Source organism: Lithobates pipiens, unplaced genomic scaffold, assembly GCF_037356315.1.
Source record: "Lithobates pipiens isolate NorthernLeopardFrog02 unplaced genomic scaffold, aLitPip1_a1.2 Scaffold_16, whole genome shotgun sequence".
Taxonomy (NCBI): Eukaryota; Metazoa; Chordata; class Amphibia; order Anura; family Ranidae; genus Lithobates; species Lithobates pipiens.
In genome coordinates, this window is record NW_027507748.1 from 250923446 (window position 1) to 250941556 (window position 18111).

The following is an 18111-nucleotide window of genomic DNA, read 5'->3' on the forward strand; positions in this document are numbered from 1 at the left end:
TATTGGTTATACCAGTGTCAACACCTGAAGGTAGGCCTATAACCCACCAATTACTTGACTCTGTGTCCTATGATGTACGATAAAGAAACTGCAGAAGTCTTCCCCCCAACCTTGGTGAGGGGGGTTGCCTCTTCATGATGAGGCTTTAGGATTCTGCTTTGCAGGTTTCTGACACCAGGACTTCTTTTGAGCATGGGTCTGATGGCAGAGGCCATTGCCACTACCTATAGGCGGAAGCCCTTGGTGTAAAAAGAGTACTTTACCCACTGGAAATAGTTTGGATATATTTGTCCAAGTCTTCTCCAAATAGTTGCTCCCCATTAAAAGGAAACCCACTTAGGCGGTTTTTACATGGTGCTTCAGCTGGCCATTTTTTTTTAACCACAGGATTCTACACATATGCATAAGCGTAAGGCGGGACACCTGGTGAATAGTTGTTCAGCCGATTCCCAAGCTTGTTCTGCAGGAATCTCTGAAGGGCCCGTTTAATTGGTCCTTTAGTGACTGACCGATGTGTATTGCAGTGACTGATTAACCACACCTGCCAAGGAAAAAGTCAATTTTCACAGGGAATCCAAATTTTATCTGTTGGATCCGTAAGCATTTGTGCATTGTCTACAGGACAAGTTAGAAGTTTATTGACACTGGAAATCGCAGCATCAACTGCTGGTACTTTCCATTTTTTGGAGAATTTCTCCTCCAGGGGATAGAGAATTGAAGGTTAATCTACCGTTGTTTCCTCCACAGAGGAATCATTGATTTGTTTTTCCTCCTGATTGACTGAGGGTAATACCTCATCCTGAGCCCACTGTTCTTCTTGCAAAGGTTCTGAAGTGGGGAGGGGGATCTAGCACGCTTCCCATCCATTTGAATGGAGGATGCGATTAAAGCCACTAATCTTCCTTCCAGACCCTACAGGGGTCGCGTATACAGGGGCTGAGATGTGAGAAGCAGCTGCACCATCAATTTGTTTCAATGGCTCACCCTGGCTTGCCACAAGTGTTAATTCAGGCGAGGATGACAGCGTAGAAATGCGACTCAAGAGCCTAACGCCTGGGGGTGAAAACTTTACTTTTTGGTTTGTGGTATTTTTTTCTTAGGCCCGAGTACAAAAACAGAGGCACTATACAAATTGCACTTAATCGCCGAATATAGTCATGACATTTAAAGCCACTATAAAGTATGCAATCCTCACGTTTCCCACAGCTCCTGTGTTGTAGGCTGCTTGTTTCATCCCCATCAGCCAAGGAGAGACTGTCAAAGCTGCAGTTTTATTGGTTTCAGCCTGCCGTGCGTCCTCGTGGAAAATCAGCCAACGGTAATAAAATTAGCAGTACCAGCAGGGGTGGGGGGGGCTAATGTATGGGGGTACATGGCTCATGACCCCCTAACCCTCTGGGGGGGGGGGGGCTGGGGGAGTCCAGCCCTACAAAGACGCATTACAGGCAAAACCTTGATCTTCAGATACGAGACCGCAGGTACCATGCTTTTAGGCCTTAGTGGCACTTTGGATGGATCTGGTCTTTATGGAGGCTATTTAAATCCAGCATGGATCCCTCCTAGAGCATATCTTCACTGGTGACCACACCTTAGACACTAGCGAAAAAACAGATGTGTTCCTGGGAGGAGGAGGAGGGGTTATCTAGAGTGAACTTCCTGGATTGGGTATAACCAGTGTATCGCACCTGAAGGTGGCCTATAACCCATTATTTAAAGCTCTGTGTCCCATGATGAACGATTAAAAAAAAAAAAATCTTTTCTGTAACACAGAATTGTCATACCAAGTTATTTCTCACACATAGCATATGCATATTTGCAATTACACCCCAAAATACATTCTGCTACTCCTGAGTATGGCGATACCACACTCGTGAGACTTTCACAGCCTAGCCATAGAGAGGTCCAACATGCAAGTAGAACCGTCAGGCGTTCTAGGGGCATAAATTACACATCTAATTTCCTGCCTACCCATCACAGTTTTGAAGGCCCTGAGGCACCAGGACAGTGAAATTAGCCGCAAAATGACCCCATTTTGGAAAGCAAACCCCCAACTTATATTCTGAGCCATAATGAGTCTTTTGATCATGTAATTTTTTTCACACAAGTTTTTGGAAAATCTGGAAAGACAATTAACTTTTTTCTCTCTCAGTTTTCAATTAATAAGATTTTTCTAACACCTAGCACGAACACAGCGAAAATTACACCCCAAAATACATTCTGCTACTCCCGAATATGGTGACATCACATATACGACTCTTTCACAGCCTGGTCACATACAGAGGCCCAACACGCAAGGAGCACCGTCAGGTGTTCTAGGAGCATAAATTACACATTTCCTGACAACCTATCAAACGTTTGACGGCCCTGGGAGCACCAGGACAATGGAAACTCCCACAAAATGACCTCATTTTGGAAAGAAAAACACCCCAACATATTTTCTATGAGGCATGGGCTGCAGAACGGTATGTGGGTACTCCAATGGGCTACAAAACAGTACTCTTACTGGGCAATCTGTTTTACTTTACACTGTAAGTGATAATTAGCCGCTATTGCAATCTCCTGATCATACTGATCCTGTGTGAGAAGGAGAACCCAGTAACAGCTAGTTACCGTGATTTGTTGACATTTGTATCTAATTGGACGCAGCCGGTCACGTGGTAAAGAGCGAAATTCATTGGCTCTTTACCCTGATCGGGGATGGGCTGTGTCAGAGTAACATGCCTCATCCACGATCGACCCGTGCCGAGTACAGGCAGACATTATGACTCCCGCCCAGAGGGAGGAGAGGTTCCTGCCCGCATCATTTTACAATGCGCCAGTAGGGTAGTGGTTAAACCCTAAAGCAAAATATACTGCAACTTACCAATTCTTAGATGAGATGACTCCAATAGTTTGCCTTTTTGGGCACATTTTTCCCCATCTAGTGATCCAGCCAGTTTGTATGCAAGTCAGATGTACCAAACCATTTAATACTGGCACGGGGGGTGCTTACAGTGATCAGCTTCTATTTATGCAAAAACGTTTGCCCAAAAGAAGAAAAAAATAATCTAAATCTACTAGCACACTCCCCTCCCTCCAGATTGAAAATGCTGCTGTTAAAATATGCCCCCTGTGCTTATTCATCCAGAGTGGAGGCACCAATACAGGTGGTGTGTTACCGGCCAGATCACCAGGTAAAGAAAGGACGGGAAAAAAAAGCTTGAAAAATGAAATGAATGCAGCCATCACATCCAATGATTGGTGAGCTGCAATAAAATAAAAATGTTTGGGTTTAACACAGCTTTAACAAAAGTAGCAGCATACGTGTCATACAGCCAAACCAATGACACCTTTAAAACTTGTTTATATTGTAATCAAATATATAAAAAAAAAAAAAAAAAAAATTATGACAAAAACAAGTCTTAAAATTGGTTTGGCTGTACCACGCACGCGCTACTTCTCTTGCTAAAGCAGTGAAACTTAATTTTTTTTTATTTTATTGCAGCTTACCAATCATTGGATGTGATGGTGGCATTAATTTTATTTTTTTAAGCTTTTTTCCCCCTCCTTTCTTTACCTGGTGATCTGGCCGGTAACACCACCTGTATTGGTGCCTCCACTCTGGATGAATGAGAACAGGGGGCACATTTTGACAGCAGCATTTTCAGTCTGGAGGAAGGAGAGTGTTTTTACATGATGAGCTGGCCAGTACCACCTGTATTAGTGCCTCCACTCTGGATGAATGAGAACAGGGGGCAGATTTTGGCAGTAGCATTGTCGGGGGGTAGGTGGTGCTAGTGGATTTAAATACTATTGAAGCCAAACTCAGCTCACACATTGAGCAGCTACAGGAAATGTGTTTTTTTTTCTTAATTTTTATGAAAATGGACAAGAAAAAGACGAGAGCTCTTTTAGATATAGTCAGTTAATTTAAGTGGGGGGCGTGGCCGAGACCAGCATGAGAGGACGTGCATCACGGAGCTCCCGCACTGATCCTGCAAAGATCCTCTTCCCAGCCAGCTAATACACCCGAAATCGGGCTGACCTCAGTACAGGGGATCCCACTGGTGTGCCTGGAACCGCGGCCACAGTCCGTGGAGATTATGATGACCCGAAAACACGCGGAGACCGGGACGCCAGATTCCCAACATGGCGCCGCAGCTCCTCTCAGCGTGTTCACGGCAAGGAGAAGCACAAAGATCCCGGTAAGGCTCCTAAGACCCCTACAAGCACAGTGAAAGACCCCCCCCCCCCCCCCCGAGGGACATGTTCTACTGTGCTCAGAAAATAGTGCCCCAGACAGCCCAGGGGAGTGGGGAGGACATGTCTGCCACCCCTGCGGTGTTTCATACTCAGCAGAAGGGGAGCGACGCACAGGGCCCTGTGGCATCCCCCAGCCAGAGCCTTCCTGCTATGGAGGAGGAGGATGAGGGAGAGGAAGCAGCTCAGCCCTCCCTAGCAGACATACTGAGGGCAGTACAGCGATGCACAGCTTCAGTTCATACTCTGCAGGATCAGTTTGGTGGTCTGAAGGAAGAACTGGGGTTTATTAGGCATGATCTACAGAAAACGAGGGAGCGCACCACCGAGGCGGAAGGCCGCATCAGTGAGATAGAGGACATGCTGACACCCCTGCTGAGAGAGACACAAATTACAGCCAGGATTGCTAGAGTGAATGAACTGAAATCTGACGAAATTGAGAATCGCTTGAGACGGAATAATATCCGTATTGTGGGGCTCCCCGAGAAGACAGAGGGTAGGGACCCCACAGACTTTGTTGAACAATGGCTATTTGAGGTGTTTGGGAAAGAAGTGTTCACACCATTGTACTCGGTTGAACGTGCGCACAGGGTACCGCCCAGGCCCCTTCCACCAGGGCACCCTCCCCGCACTATGATAGCCAGGTTACTTAACTTTAAAGATAAAGAAATGGTACTGCGCCAGGCAAGAGAGCGACGCAATGTCCAATATAACGGGGCACGCATCTCATTCTATCCTGATTACTCAGCGGAGAAGATTTACTGATGTTAAAAAACGTTTGCAAAGGCTTAGAGCGACATACGCCATGCTGTTCCTGGCGAAACTGCGGATTACGGCAGGGGGCCAATCCCACTTTGAGCCGGCTGCCGAGGCGTCCGCGTGGTTGGATGCCAATGAAAAAATTATCAGACAAGCAGGAAGAAATGCGGCAGGAGGAGACTGACAAGACCTCCATTTAATCATGATTGTATAGCGATTATCATCACACAATTGGGCTGGGAAGCCATTACCTACTGTTTTTCCACAAGCAACGAGAGCAAGTGAAGTTATCTATAATACAGTTCAGCAACACTTTGGTTTGGAACATTTAGTAGTTTAACCGAAGAGCCATTTGGAGTTTTTGGGTATGTTCAACCCAAGTTTTTTTGTATACTCTCTCCGTATTCCCCCATTCAATTGAATGACATTTACCCCCTATTTTGCCGAATGGAGGCTCCGCTCTCACTTTTTGGAGAGAGTTACCCTCTGCCCCCATGGGGACCGGAAGATTTTTTGCTTTGTAGTTGTGGTTATTTTTTGTTTTTGTTCTGTTGTTACCGCAGCTTCAGCTTGAGTAGGTGGGCGTACCGGAGGAACTGTTCTACGCCGCTTCGCCTTCCATGCCAGGGCGGACTGCGTCAATTGGGACTCGGGTATCAAGATTTTGTCACACTTGGCGCCCCACATATATGCACGCCCTAAAGTGCCTAGGGTACACACGATGCTTTACCCTATTATGTCGATGAGTTATTATCTTAATGAGTACTGTACCTTTGTTGTCTTGGAACATTAGGGGCGTTCAGAATCCTCTGAAACGATCTATGGTTTCTACTATCCTTAGGTAATATTCCCCTGCCATTTATGCACTGCAGGAGACTCAATTGGTGCCGGAGACGAACTCCTGCCTGGGATTTTCCTGGGTGGGTAAGTGCGTTCCATTCCACTCACACCTCATATTCCAGGGGGGTGAGTGTACTGTTGCACCGGGCCATAGATTTCCAACTGCTGGACAAATTGATAGATACTGAGGGACGATATGTGATACTATTGTGTAAAATTTACCAATTGCATTGTATAATTTCTGCTGTATACGTGCCACCTCCTTTCACGACAGAGGTGTTGAGGGTCATGCTGATGTACCAATTGGGCCACTCGGATGTTCCCTTTATTATTGTGGGCGACTTCAATTGCTACATGGATCCAGTCCTGGATAAGCATCCACCTCCGGTGGCTTCCAACACGAGGGCTCGAACGGCATTGCGGAAGTTTACGGAGGAGTTTGGATGGGCTGATCTGTGGCGCAATCGTAATCCACTACAGAAACAATTTTCTTGTTTTCCGAAGACCCACCTCAGGCGACCCATTTATTGGAGGATATAAAGTATCTGGTGAGGGGTATATCCGATCATTCGCCCCTATTGTTTTCCTTGGTTGCCAAGCCGGCCACAGATTTGACAAGGGCACCATGGAAACTCAATGCATTTTGGCTTAATCTATTTCCTTCCCATGACAGGGTGTTGACTGAGATCTCTGAGTTTTGGAGACGACATGAGGATTACCCTGATTTAAGGCTTGTATGGGAGACATTTAAAGCGCATGTCAGGGGTCTCTTGATCAATGAGGTGGCGGAAATTAAATCCAAATCACATGCTATCAGGGAACAGACAGAATGACTGGTAAGCCGACTGGAGGCAGACTACATTGCTGACCCCTCTGACACAGCTAGGGTGGCGTGGCTTCCCGCGCAGGAGGCGGTTAAGCGGATCTCCAAGGAGGCGGCTGATAGGAAAAGATTTTTCCACAAGCAGGCCTTCTATGAGGAGGGGGAGCAAACGGGCCGTCTTTTGGCCAAAATGGTTAAGGTCTCCCAGATGTCCCCGTCTATTGGAGCGTTGCACACTGAGGGAGGGAGGCTGGTAAACACCCAAACTAAGGTTATGGCAGAATTGGTGAGGTTTTACTCAAGGTTTGTACAAATCCAGGGAGTCTTATTCGACCACCGATTTAGGGGATTACCTGCAGAGCATTGATCTGCCTAAAGTTTCTGACTCTCACAGAGCACTCCTGGACTCTCCAATTAGCCTGGAGGAACTGCAAGGGGCTCTTAGCCTCTTTCCGAACTCTTAGGCCCCAGGGGACGACGGTCTCCCAATGGAGGTCGTTAAACAATATGGGGAGGCAATTCTGCCTCGCCTATAGAGAGTTCTTAATTACGCAAGGGAATGCCAAAGTCTGCCTGACTCCATGACCAGGGGCAATATTGTTCTCCTTCTAAAACCAGGTCAAGACCCTTTAGACCCGGGCTCATAGAGACCGATATCCCTTTTGCAGAGCGATATCAAACTCCTGGCCAAGGTTTTGGCCTTGAGATTGAATGGGGTCATCTCCTCCATTATACACGTGGACCAGGCAGGTTTTATGCCCCAAAAGTCTACAGCCGTTAATCTCTGTAGGCTCTACCTGAATCTTGAAACACAGGGAGAGAATGTGGGTGACAGGGCCTTGCTCTCGCTGGACGCCCACAAGGCGTTTGATAGCGTGGAGTGGGAATTATTATGGGCTGTCATGGGTAAGTTTGGCTTCAGTGAAGGGTTTTTGTCGTGGGTGTAGCTATTATATTGCTCGCCTCGGGCGACTATCAGAGAGGCGGGACATTTCCGCCCCATTTGCCCTGCACAGGGGCACTCGACAAGGGTGCCCATTGTCGCCCCTCCTTTTTGCTGTGGCCATCGAACCCATGGCATCCTTGATTAGAGCAAATCAGAGGATACGAGGCTTCCAGTATGGGAAATTCCAGGAAAAAAATCATGCTAAACGCAGATGATACCATGCTACTTCTGGGAGACACATCTGATTTCCTGCGGGAGGCTATGGAGACGATAGGAAAGTTTGGTGTTTATTCAGGACTAAATATAAACTGGACCAAATCCTCCCTGCTACTGCTGGATGCTAATCCGGACAGCGAAGGTCGGATAATACACGGCGTGCCTGTGTCCACGGGTATACAGGTCACGTCGGAACCTCTCGACTACGTTTCCCTTAACCTAACCTCACTTTTAAATAGAATTCAAAATAAAACTAAAATTTGGTCCCGTCTTAAGATGTCACTGGTCGGTAGAGTCAATTTGATAAAGGTGACCTTTATGCCACAACTTTTATATATTTTGCACAATACCCCTATGGTAATTCCTCTGAAATTCTTTCGCATTATTAACTCAATTTTTAGAGCTTTTATTTGGTTAGATAGACCCCCACGGATTAAACTAGAACAGCTACAACGGTCCCAGGAGGCGGGGGGCCTCGCCCTCTCTAATCCTTGGGCCTACTACCTGGCAACACAGGCACAACATATAGCAAGGGCTATGCAGGGGGGGACAGGGGGAGAGGAGGAGACCATATGCCTTGACCCAGTTAAGGCCCTGATGTGCCTGACCTCTGGCCACGGTGATGTACCCTCGGGAATGGAGGCCTTGGCCTACGCAAAATCAAATAAACGACTGCCCACCTATGCCCTTATGCAGAAAATTTGGAATTAACTACAACAAATGCAGGGGGTGGAGGGCTTCACTGAGTACAGCCCTATATGGGAGAATAAGCATTAAGAGGAGTTGCTACTGCTGGATTGTGGTGCTCGTGGAGGAGACACGGGGTCACGTACTTGGGTCAAATTTTTACAGCGGGGAGGCGGACTCCCTTCCCCGATTTGAGGGAGAGATTTCACTTGCCGCAGTCTATGCTTTTCTACTACTTGCAACTGCAACATGCAGTGAAGGCGCAGATGGGGGGGGCCCGTGGACTCTTTCAATGACCCCAATCTTCCGATCTATGGCTAATGTACCACAGTTTCAGGGCTTTATCTCCAGAACTTACTCCTTGGTCCTCACTGCCTGCCTCGGGGGGATTCCCGCAGACGGCACTGAGTAAATGGAAGAGGGATTGTGGTACATTCGAGGAGGAGCAATGGGAGGAGGCCCTACAGGCAGTACAATAATGCTCACTAAATGTGGCCCAGCGGCTATCTCAATTATATATTGTGCTCAGAGTACACTACACGCCGGATAGGCTGTTTAGGATGGGGGTGCGACAGAACCCAGATTGCCCCAGGTGTGCTAGGGATCACAGGGATTTGATCCACCTGCTGTGGAGATGCCCCAAACTACACCTATTCTGGACAGGGGCACCGGACACTATAAACAGAGTGTTTCAGATTACCATACCCTCAGACCCGAAACCATGTCTCCTTGGGATCCTGGATGACGTTTCCATGGGGAACAATAGTGGACAGGCCATAGCCAGGGCCCTGTTCCAAGCACGGAAGATTATTCGGCACTGGAAGGCGCCCGAGCCCCCTACACTGGGGGAATGGATCGCCCAAATGGGGGATACTATTAGGATGGAAAAGTACATTTTTCAACAGAGGGCAACTGGAAAATTGAGAAACTCTGGGCGTTTTGGTTGGATACTCCTGGCCTTTCATTGGTTGATTTAGTTCTGGACAGAATGCTGAGATAAGGGCTAGGGGAGTGAAATTAGAATAGGAGGGGCAGTGACTGTTAGACACCATTGAAAATACATGACTCTGTATGGGTGAATCAGGGGACAGGTGAAATAATGCGTCAATATCTGTGGAGGCTGGGGTGCGGAGGCATGTGAAGTGGTGAAATACTTGTCTGTATATTCCTTTTGTAAAGATGAACAAGTTTGTACACTGTGCCAAATATTTGAACTTGAGATGTAAGCTGCAAGTTGTACTCAAATGTTTTGTTGTTAATAAACTTTCTCTGATTAAAAAAAAAAAAAAAAGTTAATTTGAGTAATGAAGATGAGTGCTTTCATACAATCATGGAAAACTTAGCTTGCCCCCATCCAGTCTAGTTTTAGCTTATTCCAACATGTCTGTATAGATCGGTGCATTACAGGAACAATGATTTTAGCTCTGCAACCTGCTGTGCATGGCTCAACCAGTGCCGAGACGTGGCCATCTAGCACCCAGGAAATGTAAAAGTAAACACACTACAGAGTGAACTGTGACTTAAGTTGTATAAATAAACCAGATAGTATAAACAAGTTGTGAAGTGTGGACACATCCAACACCATCACCTTTAGACCTACAAAGATCAGTGTAATCAAAAAAGTGCCAAGTGCTTAATAAAATAGATACATAACAGTACCTGTCACTTACTGATGACGTGTGCTGGAACGTGAAATATTGATGCACTTCCCTGCTGGAAATATTAGTCCCCTGGAGTGTTAAAGAAACCTAGAAGGAGAAGCTTTGTATCCAGACTCCACAAGGAGACGTTTTCTAACTTGGTGGGAAGAACCTTAAAAAAGAGACCTCCTGTTATAAGCGCTTCTTTCCTTACCATAAGGCAAGGGGCCATTGCCCCCCTGAGTGTATAGTCACAAAGGAAAGAGCACTGGGAAGTGGTGATTCAATTGGATTGCACATTTATAGCCAGGAAAAAAAAGCGCAAGCACTTTTAAAGAGACTATTTACACAGAATTCCTTCCACTCACTGCTTTGAATTATATGTTTAAATTATCCGTTTGTGGTTTCACGCACATATAAGCCCTGCAGGACGTTTATTATTTATTTTATATCATAATTTGAATATTTGCATTTTTGCATGTCTTTTTGTTTTCATATATATATTGTTTGATATAATGTTTTCTTAATATTGCTTTGCAATCTCACCGATATACAATGCACTTAGCACTTTTCTAATTGTACTGTTTGCACACTAATTTTGAAGAAATTACTAATTTTGAAAATATTAATTTTATACAGAAATATTTTGTTTTTTGATGCTATTACTTATGAAATCACGCCTATTTATTGGGTGAAGTTTTCTGATTGAACACTAATTCTAAACTTATTTATTTTTGCTACTGTTATGCATATATATTTTATTAAGCACTTGGCACTTTTTTGATTACACTGATCTTTGTAGGTCTAAAGGTGATGGTGTTGGATGTGTCCACACTTCACAACTTGTTTATACTATCTGGTTTATTTATACAACTTAACCACCGGGCACTTAAACACCCTTAATAACCAGACCAATTTTCAGCTTTCGGTGCTCTCGCATTTTGAATGACAATTACTCAGTCATGCAACACTGGACCTATATGAAATTTTTGTCCTTTTTTTCACACAAAGAGCTTTCTTTTGGTGGTATTTAATCACCGCTGGGTTTTTTATTTTTTGTGCTATAAAAGAAAAAATACCGAAAATTCTGTAAAAAAATGAATTTTTCTTTGTTTCTGTTAGAAAATTTAGCAGATTAGTAATTTTTTCTTCATAAATTTTGGCCAAAATTTATACTACTACATATCTTTGGTAAAAATAAGTACAAATTGGTGGATATTATTTGGTCTTTGTGAAAGTTATAGAGTCCACAAGCTATGGTGCCAATATCTGAAGTACCGACGGCCTATTTCAATTCTTGAGACCCCAACATGCCAGAAAAGTACAAATACCCCCCAAATGACCCCTTTTTGGAAAGAAGACATTCCAAGGTATTTAGTAAGAGGCATGATGAGTTTTTTGAAGTTGTCATTTTTTCCCACAATTCTTTGCAAAATCAAGATTTTTTTTTAACTTTTTTTTTTTCACAAAATTGTCATATTATCAGGTTATTTCTCACACACAGCATATGCATACCACAAATTACACCCCAAAACACATTCTGCTATTACTTCCGAGTATGGCGATACCACATGTGTGAGACTTTTACACAGTGTGGCTACATACAGAGGCCCAACATGCATGGAGCGCCATCAGGTGTTCTGGAGCACCCAGGACAATTCTGACATTTCTCTCCTACATGTAAAAATCATCAATTGCTAGAAAATTACATAGAACTCCAAAACATTTTATATGTTTTTTTAGCAAACACCCTGGAGAATACAATGGTGGTCTTTGCAACTTTTTATCTCGCACGGTATTTGCGCAATAATTTTTCGAATGCTTTTTTTGGGAAAAAAACTGTTTTGTGCTTAAAAAAAAAAACACACAGTAAAGTTAGCCCAATTTTTGCATAATGTGAAAGATGAAGTTACGCTGAGTAAATAGATACCTAATATGTCACTCTTCAAAATTGCACACGCTCGTGGAATGGCGCCAAACGTCGCTACTTAAAAATCCCCATAGGCGACGATTTAATTTTTTTTTACTGGTTATAGGTTTTGAGTTACAGAGGAGGTCTAGGGCTAGAATTATTGCTCTCGCTCTAACGTTCGCAGCGATACCTCACATGTGTGGTTTGAACACCGTTTTCATATGTGGGCGGGACTTACGTATGCGTTCGCTTCTGCATGCGATCACATGGGGACAGGGGCGCTTTAAAAAAAAAACTTTTTTTTATTGTTTATTTTACTTTATTTTAGTTTGACATTTTTTTCCCCAAAAATAATTTTTTTGATCACTTTTATTCCTATTACAAGGAATGTAAACATCCCTTGTAATAGGAATATGGCATGACAGGTCCTCTTTACAGTGAGATGTGGGGTCAATAAGACCCCACATCTCACCTCTAAGCTGGGAAGCCTGAAAAAAAAAAAAAAAAAAAAAGAAGATTCTGGCTTTGATCGTATTAGCGATTCGGTAGAAGCACCGGAGGACGGCGGGAGGGGGGGGGATGTCTATGGCTGGGTATTGCAGGGTATCTCAGAGTATGGCATTGCAGGGTATTGGCGAGCGTTGCAGGGTATTGGCGAGCGTTGCAGGGTATTGGCGAGCGTTGCAGGGTATTGGCGAGCGTTGCAGGGTATTGGCGAGCGTTGCAGGGTATTGGCGAGCGTTGCAGGGTATTTGCGAGCGTTGCAGAGCGTTGCAGGGTGTTGCAGGGTATTGGCGAGCGTTGCAGAGCGTTGCAGGGTATTGGCGAGCGTTGCAGAGTGTTGCAGGGTATTGCAGAGTGTTGCAGGGTATTGCAGAGTGTTGCAGGGTATTGCAGAGTGTTGCAGGGTATTGCAGAGTGTTGCAGGGTATTGCAGAGTGTTGCAGGGTATTGCAGAGTGTTGCAGGGTATTGCAGAGTGTTGCAGGGTATTGCAGAGTGTTGCAGGGTATTGCAGAGTGTTGCAGGGTATTGCAGAGTGTTGCAGAGTGTTGGCAGGGAATTGAGGGGTTAATTTTCGGTGAGCAGCGATGTGGGCACTGCAGATGCAGCTCACATCGCTGCTGACACCGATCTCTTCCCCCTCCGTTGTACCGATCGGTACAGAGAGGGGGAGGGAGGAACCGGCGTCATAACATGACGCCGGTTTACAAGTGATCACTCCGTTATTTGACGGAGCGATCGCGTGGTAAACGGCCGCGATGAGCGGCCGTTTACCGTGATTCGCCGGGTCCACTGGACCCCGCGGTCACGGATGCTCTCGTGTGCGCGCCCCAGGGGGCGCGCGAGAACAGAATTCTGGGAGGCCGTTAATTAACGGCCTCTCAGAGTTAAACAACCACCCTGAAGCCGTTAATCGGCAATGGGCGGTTGTTAAGTGGTTAAGTCACAGTTGACTCTGTAGTGTGTTTACTTTTACATTTCCTAGACTGTATTAGTCCTATTTTTTTATCACGATTATACTCAGCAGTTTCCCTAATAAGCACTATTATTCACGCTTGTAGTCTAGGCATAGACACCTCTGTAGTGCTTTGATCATTTTTTACTTCAATTTTTTATATTTTTATATTTCACTTTACTTGTGTTTTTATTCTTATTTTATTCCAATTTTTCTGTTTTTACATTACCATTTCGTTACCCAGCTAGCATTTTACACAACTGTATTTTCACTCCACATGTGAATAGATGTATAACCTACTAGTAAACTAATATTTTAGACATCTCTATAACAGTAATAAAGGATTATATACTTTCTTGCCTGACACTATCTCACCTATGAGCCAGGAAGATTGGGATTTAACCCCTTCTTGACTAGTGTTCTATATTGGAACAGCGTGACACCAACTCACCCCCCTCTTACAATTAATTGGATACGGGTTGATCCATCCCGATGTACACAGCAGTCCCTCGGTCCATTACACAATAGTGGCAGCGCAGGAATAACTACCTCATCATCTAGCACCCAGGGCAAGGATGTCAAATGGTGCCCCTCCCCAAAATATATGAACATTATGTGTCAGATGCAGCATGACAAATAACTGTGGGATGTTCTTTTTTTCCAGGCTCCTCATCTTTACACAGAGTTAAGGTGGAGCCTAGGGGAAGCTGACTAAACAGTTTTGACAGGCTGGCAATGGGCAAGGATGTTCACTGCTGCAGAGCTATGGGATCGCAGTGTTGGGGCCCACCACTGGAGAGGACACTGTGCAGTGTTTGCTTACCTGCCCTCTAATTCTTTGCTGGGAGGAGATGGATAGGGTAAACACTGCACATAGGCGTTTCGGCAGTCCTGATCCAGGAGCGTGCAGTGGCAGAAGGGAGAAGCTAGAGGGGAGAGAATATAACCTGCACGACCTCCTCTCTAGATCTGGCTCATCTCCTCCGATGCCAAGCCGACAGGTGTAGTGAAGCTGCGGTCACTACCCCTATCAGCTTGTAGGTAGGAGCTCTCCACACAGTGCCCTACCACCTCACATGATACCACTGCGCAAAGGGCAACTGCCCCTGCAGCCTACCACTTGTACCAGCCCTTGGCTCAACCAAATATAAAGGCATATCATACCAAAATTGTATTTGATCATAAGGATTCATTTCAAATTTCTCACCTGCTTTAAATGGTTGCTCGTAACATGCACAGAGGACTCCTGCTGGGATTTTTCTAGGCTACGAAGACATCTTTCTAATGTGCCAACAAAGCTTTCCCGTAGATAGTCCACTGAGCTAATAAGTTTGTTTACAACAGCTTGGTTAAGACGTGAAATGATCAGCTCTTTGATCTGAAAAATGCAGCCCTTTACTTCTTGTGCTCCAATAGGTTCTCCATTCTGTGGGATAGAAATATCTAAAAACCAAAACAGGGAAAAAAAAAAAAAGATTACTAAATACAACTTGTTTATTTAGACATTTCTATCAGATGAACTTATAACCTTAACAGATGCATATTACCTGAGATTTGAAAAAAGTGCACAAAGTGCTTGCATCTTTTTGCCACCTCCTCCCAGAGGCAATATACTGTCCCTCCACAGATGCATACTTAGCTCATTCCTGCAGTACTGCCCTCCTGGGTTGGTTTACATGTTTCCCACAAAGCTTCTCTGCTTTGATGGAAGTGGTAGGAGATTAGTTTGAGACGTGATAGGCTTCCCTGAATAGATGAGTTTTTAAGGATCGCCTGAGGTAGCAAGAGTAAGGGATAGCCGGACCAGTGGAGGTAGCGAGTTCCAGAGGATTAGAGAGGCTCTGGAGAAATCCTGGAGACGAGAGAGCTTGAGAGTAGGAGGTCTTGAGAAGAACAGAGGGGACGATTTGGGTGATATTTGGAGACAAGATTGGTGATGTAGCTCGGGGCAGATTCGTGAATGGCTTTGTATGTTGTGGTTAGTATTTTGAATTTAATTCGCTGGATGATTGGGAGCCAGTATAGGGATCGGAGGAGAGGGTTGGCAGACACTGAGCGGTTGGTAAGGTGGATAAGTCTGGCAGCAGCATTCATGATAGACTGAAGAGGAGCTAGCCTATGGAGGGGCAGGCCAATGAGAAGGGAGTTGCAATAGTAAAGGCGAGATATAACAAGGGAGTGAATGAGGAGCTTGGTGGTTTCATTTGTTAACCACTTACAGACCGGAGCATTTTGCTGGTCAAAGACCAGACCACTTTTTGCGATTCGGCACTGCATCACTTTAACTGAAAATTGCGGTCATGCAAAGTGGCTCCCAAACAAAATTGGCGTCTTTTTTTCCCACAAATAGCTTTCTTTTGGTGGTATTTGATCACCTTTGCGGTTTATAATTTTTTGCGCTATAAACAAAAATAGAGCGTCAATTTTGAAAAAAAAAATAAAAAATTGTTTTACTTTTTGTTATAATATCCCCCAAAGATATATAAAAAAAACAATTTTTTTCCCTCAGTTTAGGCCGATACGTATTATTCTACATATTTTTGTTAAAATAAAAAATAGCAATAAGCGATTGATTGGTTTGTGCAAAAGTTATAGCGTTTACAAAATAGGGGATAGTTTTATGGCATTTTAATAAAATTTTTTTTTCACTAGTAATGGCGGCGATCAGCGATTTTTATTGGGACTGACATTATGGCGGACACATCGGACATTTTTGACACATTTTTGGGACCATTGTCATTTATACCGCAATCACTGCTATATAAATGCAGTGATTTCTGTGTAAATGACACTGGCAGTGAAGGGGTTAACCAGTGGGTGGCAGTGTAGGGGTTAAGTGTTCCTAGGGGTGTGTTACTAACTGTTGGGGGCTGGGCTTTCATTTAGTGAACACTGTTCTCTGCTCCAATCACATGGAGCAGAGATCAGTGTCACTAGTTGCTAGGCAGAATGGAGAAATGCTCTTTACAATGGCATTTCTTCATTCGGCCGCCTCATGAGACGATCAGGGGTATGCCCATGGCGATAGAGTCTGCGGGACCCGCAACCGGACTCACGGGGGTCCCGACCAGCACGGGAGCGTGCTCCCGATGGCATGGCGGCAAATTTAAAGGCATGTACAGGTACGCCCATTTGCCTGCCCGTGTCATTCTGCACACCTACATCGGGGTGCGCTGGTCGGGAACTGGTAAAAAAGGGGCGAATTTTAGAGATGTTACATAGGTGAAATCTACAAACTTGACAACATTGGACTTGGGGCTGAAATGACAAGTCAGAGTCTAGGATTACACCTAGTACCCTAGCGTGAGGGGAGGGCCTGATGGTTGCATTGTTGATTTTGATGGAAAAGTCATGGAGGGGGGCATGTGCAGGGGGGATTATTAATAGCTCAGTTTTATAGAGGTTTAGTTTAAGGAAGTGGTGTGACATCCATGCTGATGTGTCAGGAGACTGAAGGAGTGAGGTGAGGAGTAGACATAGATTTGGGTGTAATCGGCATATAAGTGGTATTGGAAGCTGTGGGCGGTTATCAAGCGACCAAGGGAGGAGGTGTAAATAGAGAAGAGAAGGGGGTCCAAGAACAGAGCCTTGGGGGACCCCCACAGAAAGAGGCAATGGGGAGGAGACAGTTGTACATCACACTGAAGGAGCGCTGTGATAGATAGGCAGAGAACCAGGAAAGCGCAGAATCTCGGAGGCCAAGGGAATGTAGTTTATTGAGGAGGAGTGGGTGGTCAACAGTATCAAAGGCAGCAGAGAGGTCAAGTAGTAGGCGTATGGAGTACTGGCTGTTGGTTTTAGCAGTTCGTAGATTGTTAGTGTTTTAGTAAGGCAGTTTCTGTGGAGTGCTGTGAGCGAAAATCAGACTGTAATGGGTCAAGTTTATTTTCACTGAGGTAGGAGCTAAGACGGTTGTAGACTAAGCGTTCTAGAAGTTGAGGGGAATGGGACAAAGGGACTAAGGGGTCATATGCTTATCCTTAGATTCAAGATGCTCATAAGGCAATCCTAGAGACGTTTATGGAAGAGAGGAATTTGAAAGCGCAATCTTGAAAACTTTAAAATTAACCAGCCAGTCAACCACACAGTTCAATGTAAAGCAATGTATTTAACTCCTGGAGATCACAAAATGGAGGCACATCTGCAAGGCTCTTAGCTATCTATCTATTCAAAATGATTGAAGATAGAGTTACAAGTATACCAAGTATCTGGGGTGTAGCCTGTTTATGGAACTAAAGCACATAAAAAAAAAAACTCAAACCTTGACAAAAGCTTGATAACCATTTTAAACTTCATAATTAAACAATTAGATACACCTTAACCCACTTCAATACAGGGCACTTTAATCCCCATTCTGCCCAGACCAATTTTCAGTGCTCTCACACCTTGAATGACAACTCAGTCATGGCTACACTGTACCCAAACAAAATGTTTATCTTTTTGCAAAGGGGGCTTAATGCAACCTATTCCTCGTATTCACAAGGGGTGTCTATACTGATCAGCAAACATGTACCATGTCTAGTTCATGATGTTCATTTAGATCCCTGGGGGAAATTTGTTATGGTAGTGTTGAGCATTTATAACAAGAAAT

At 44.7% G+C, this 18111-nt stretch overlaps 1 protein-coding gene across 1 annotated transcript in view; it reads right to left on the bottom strand.

Annotated features, from left to right (window-relative positions):
• Window positions 1–18111, bottom strand: part of DSTYK (dual serine/threonine and tyrosine protein kinase) — a 504571-nt gene that overhangs the window by 158685 nt on the left and 327775 nt on the right. Inside the window, exon 4 of the mRNA XM_077481291.1 lies at window positions 14728–14963. Within this exon, the coding sequence (XP_077337417.1) occupies window positions 14728–14963 (236 nt within the window). The remainder of the gene's footprint in view (window positions 1–14727; window positions 14964–18111) is intronic.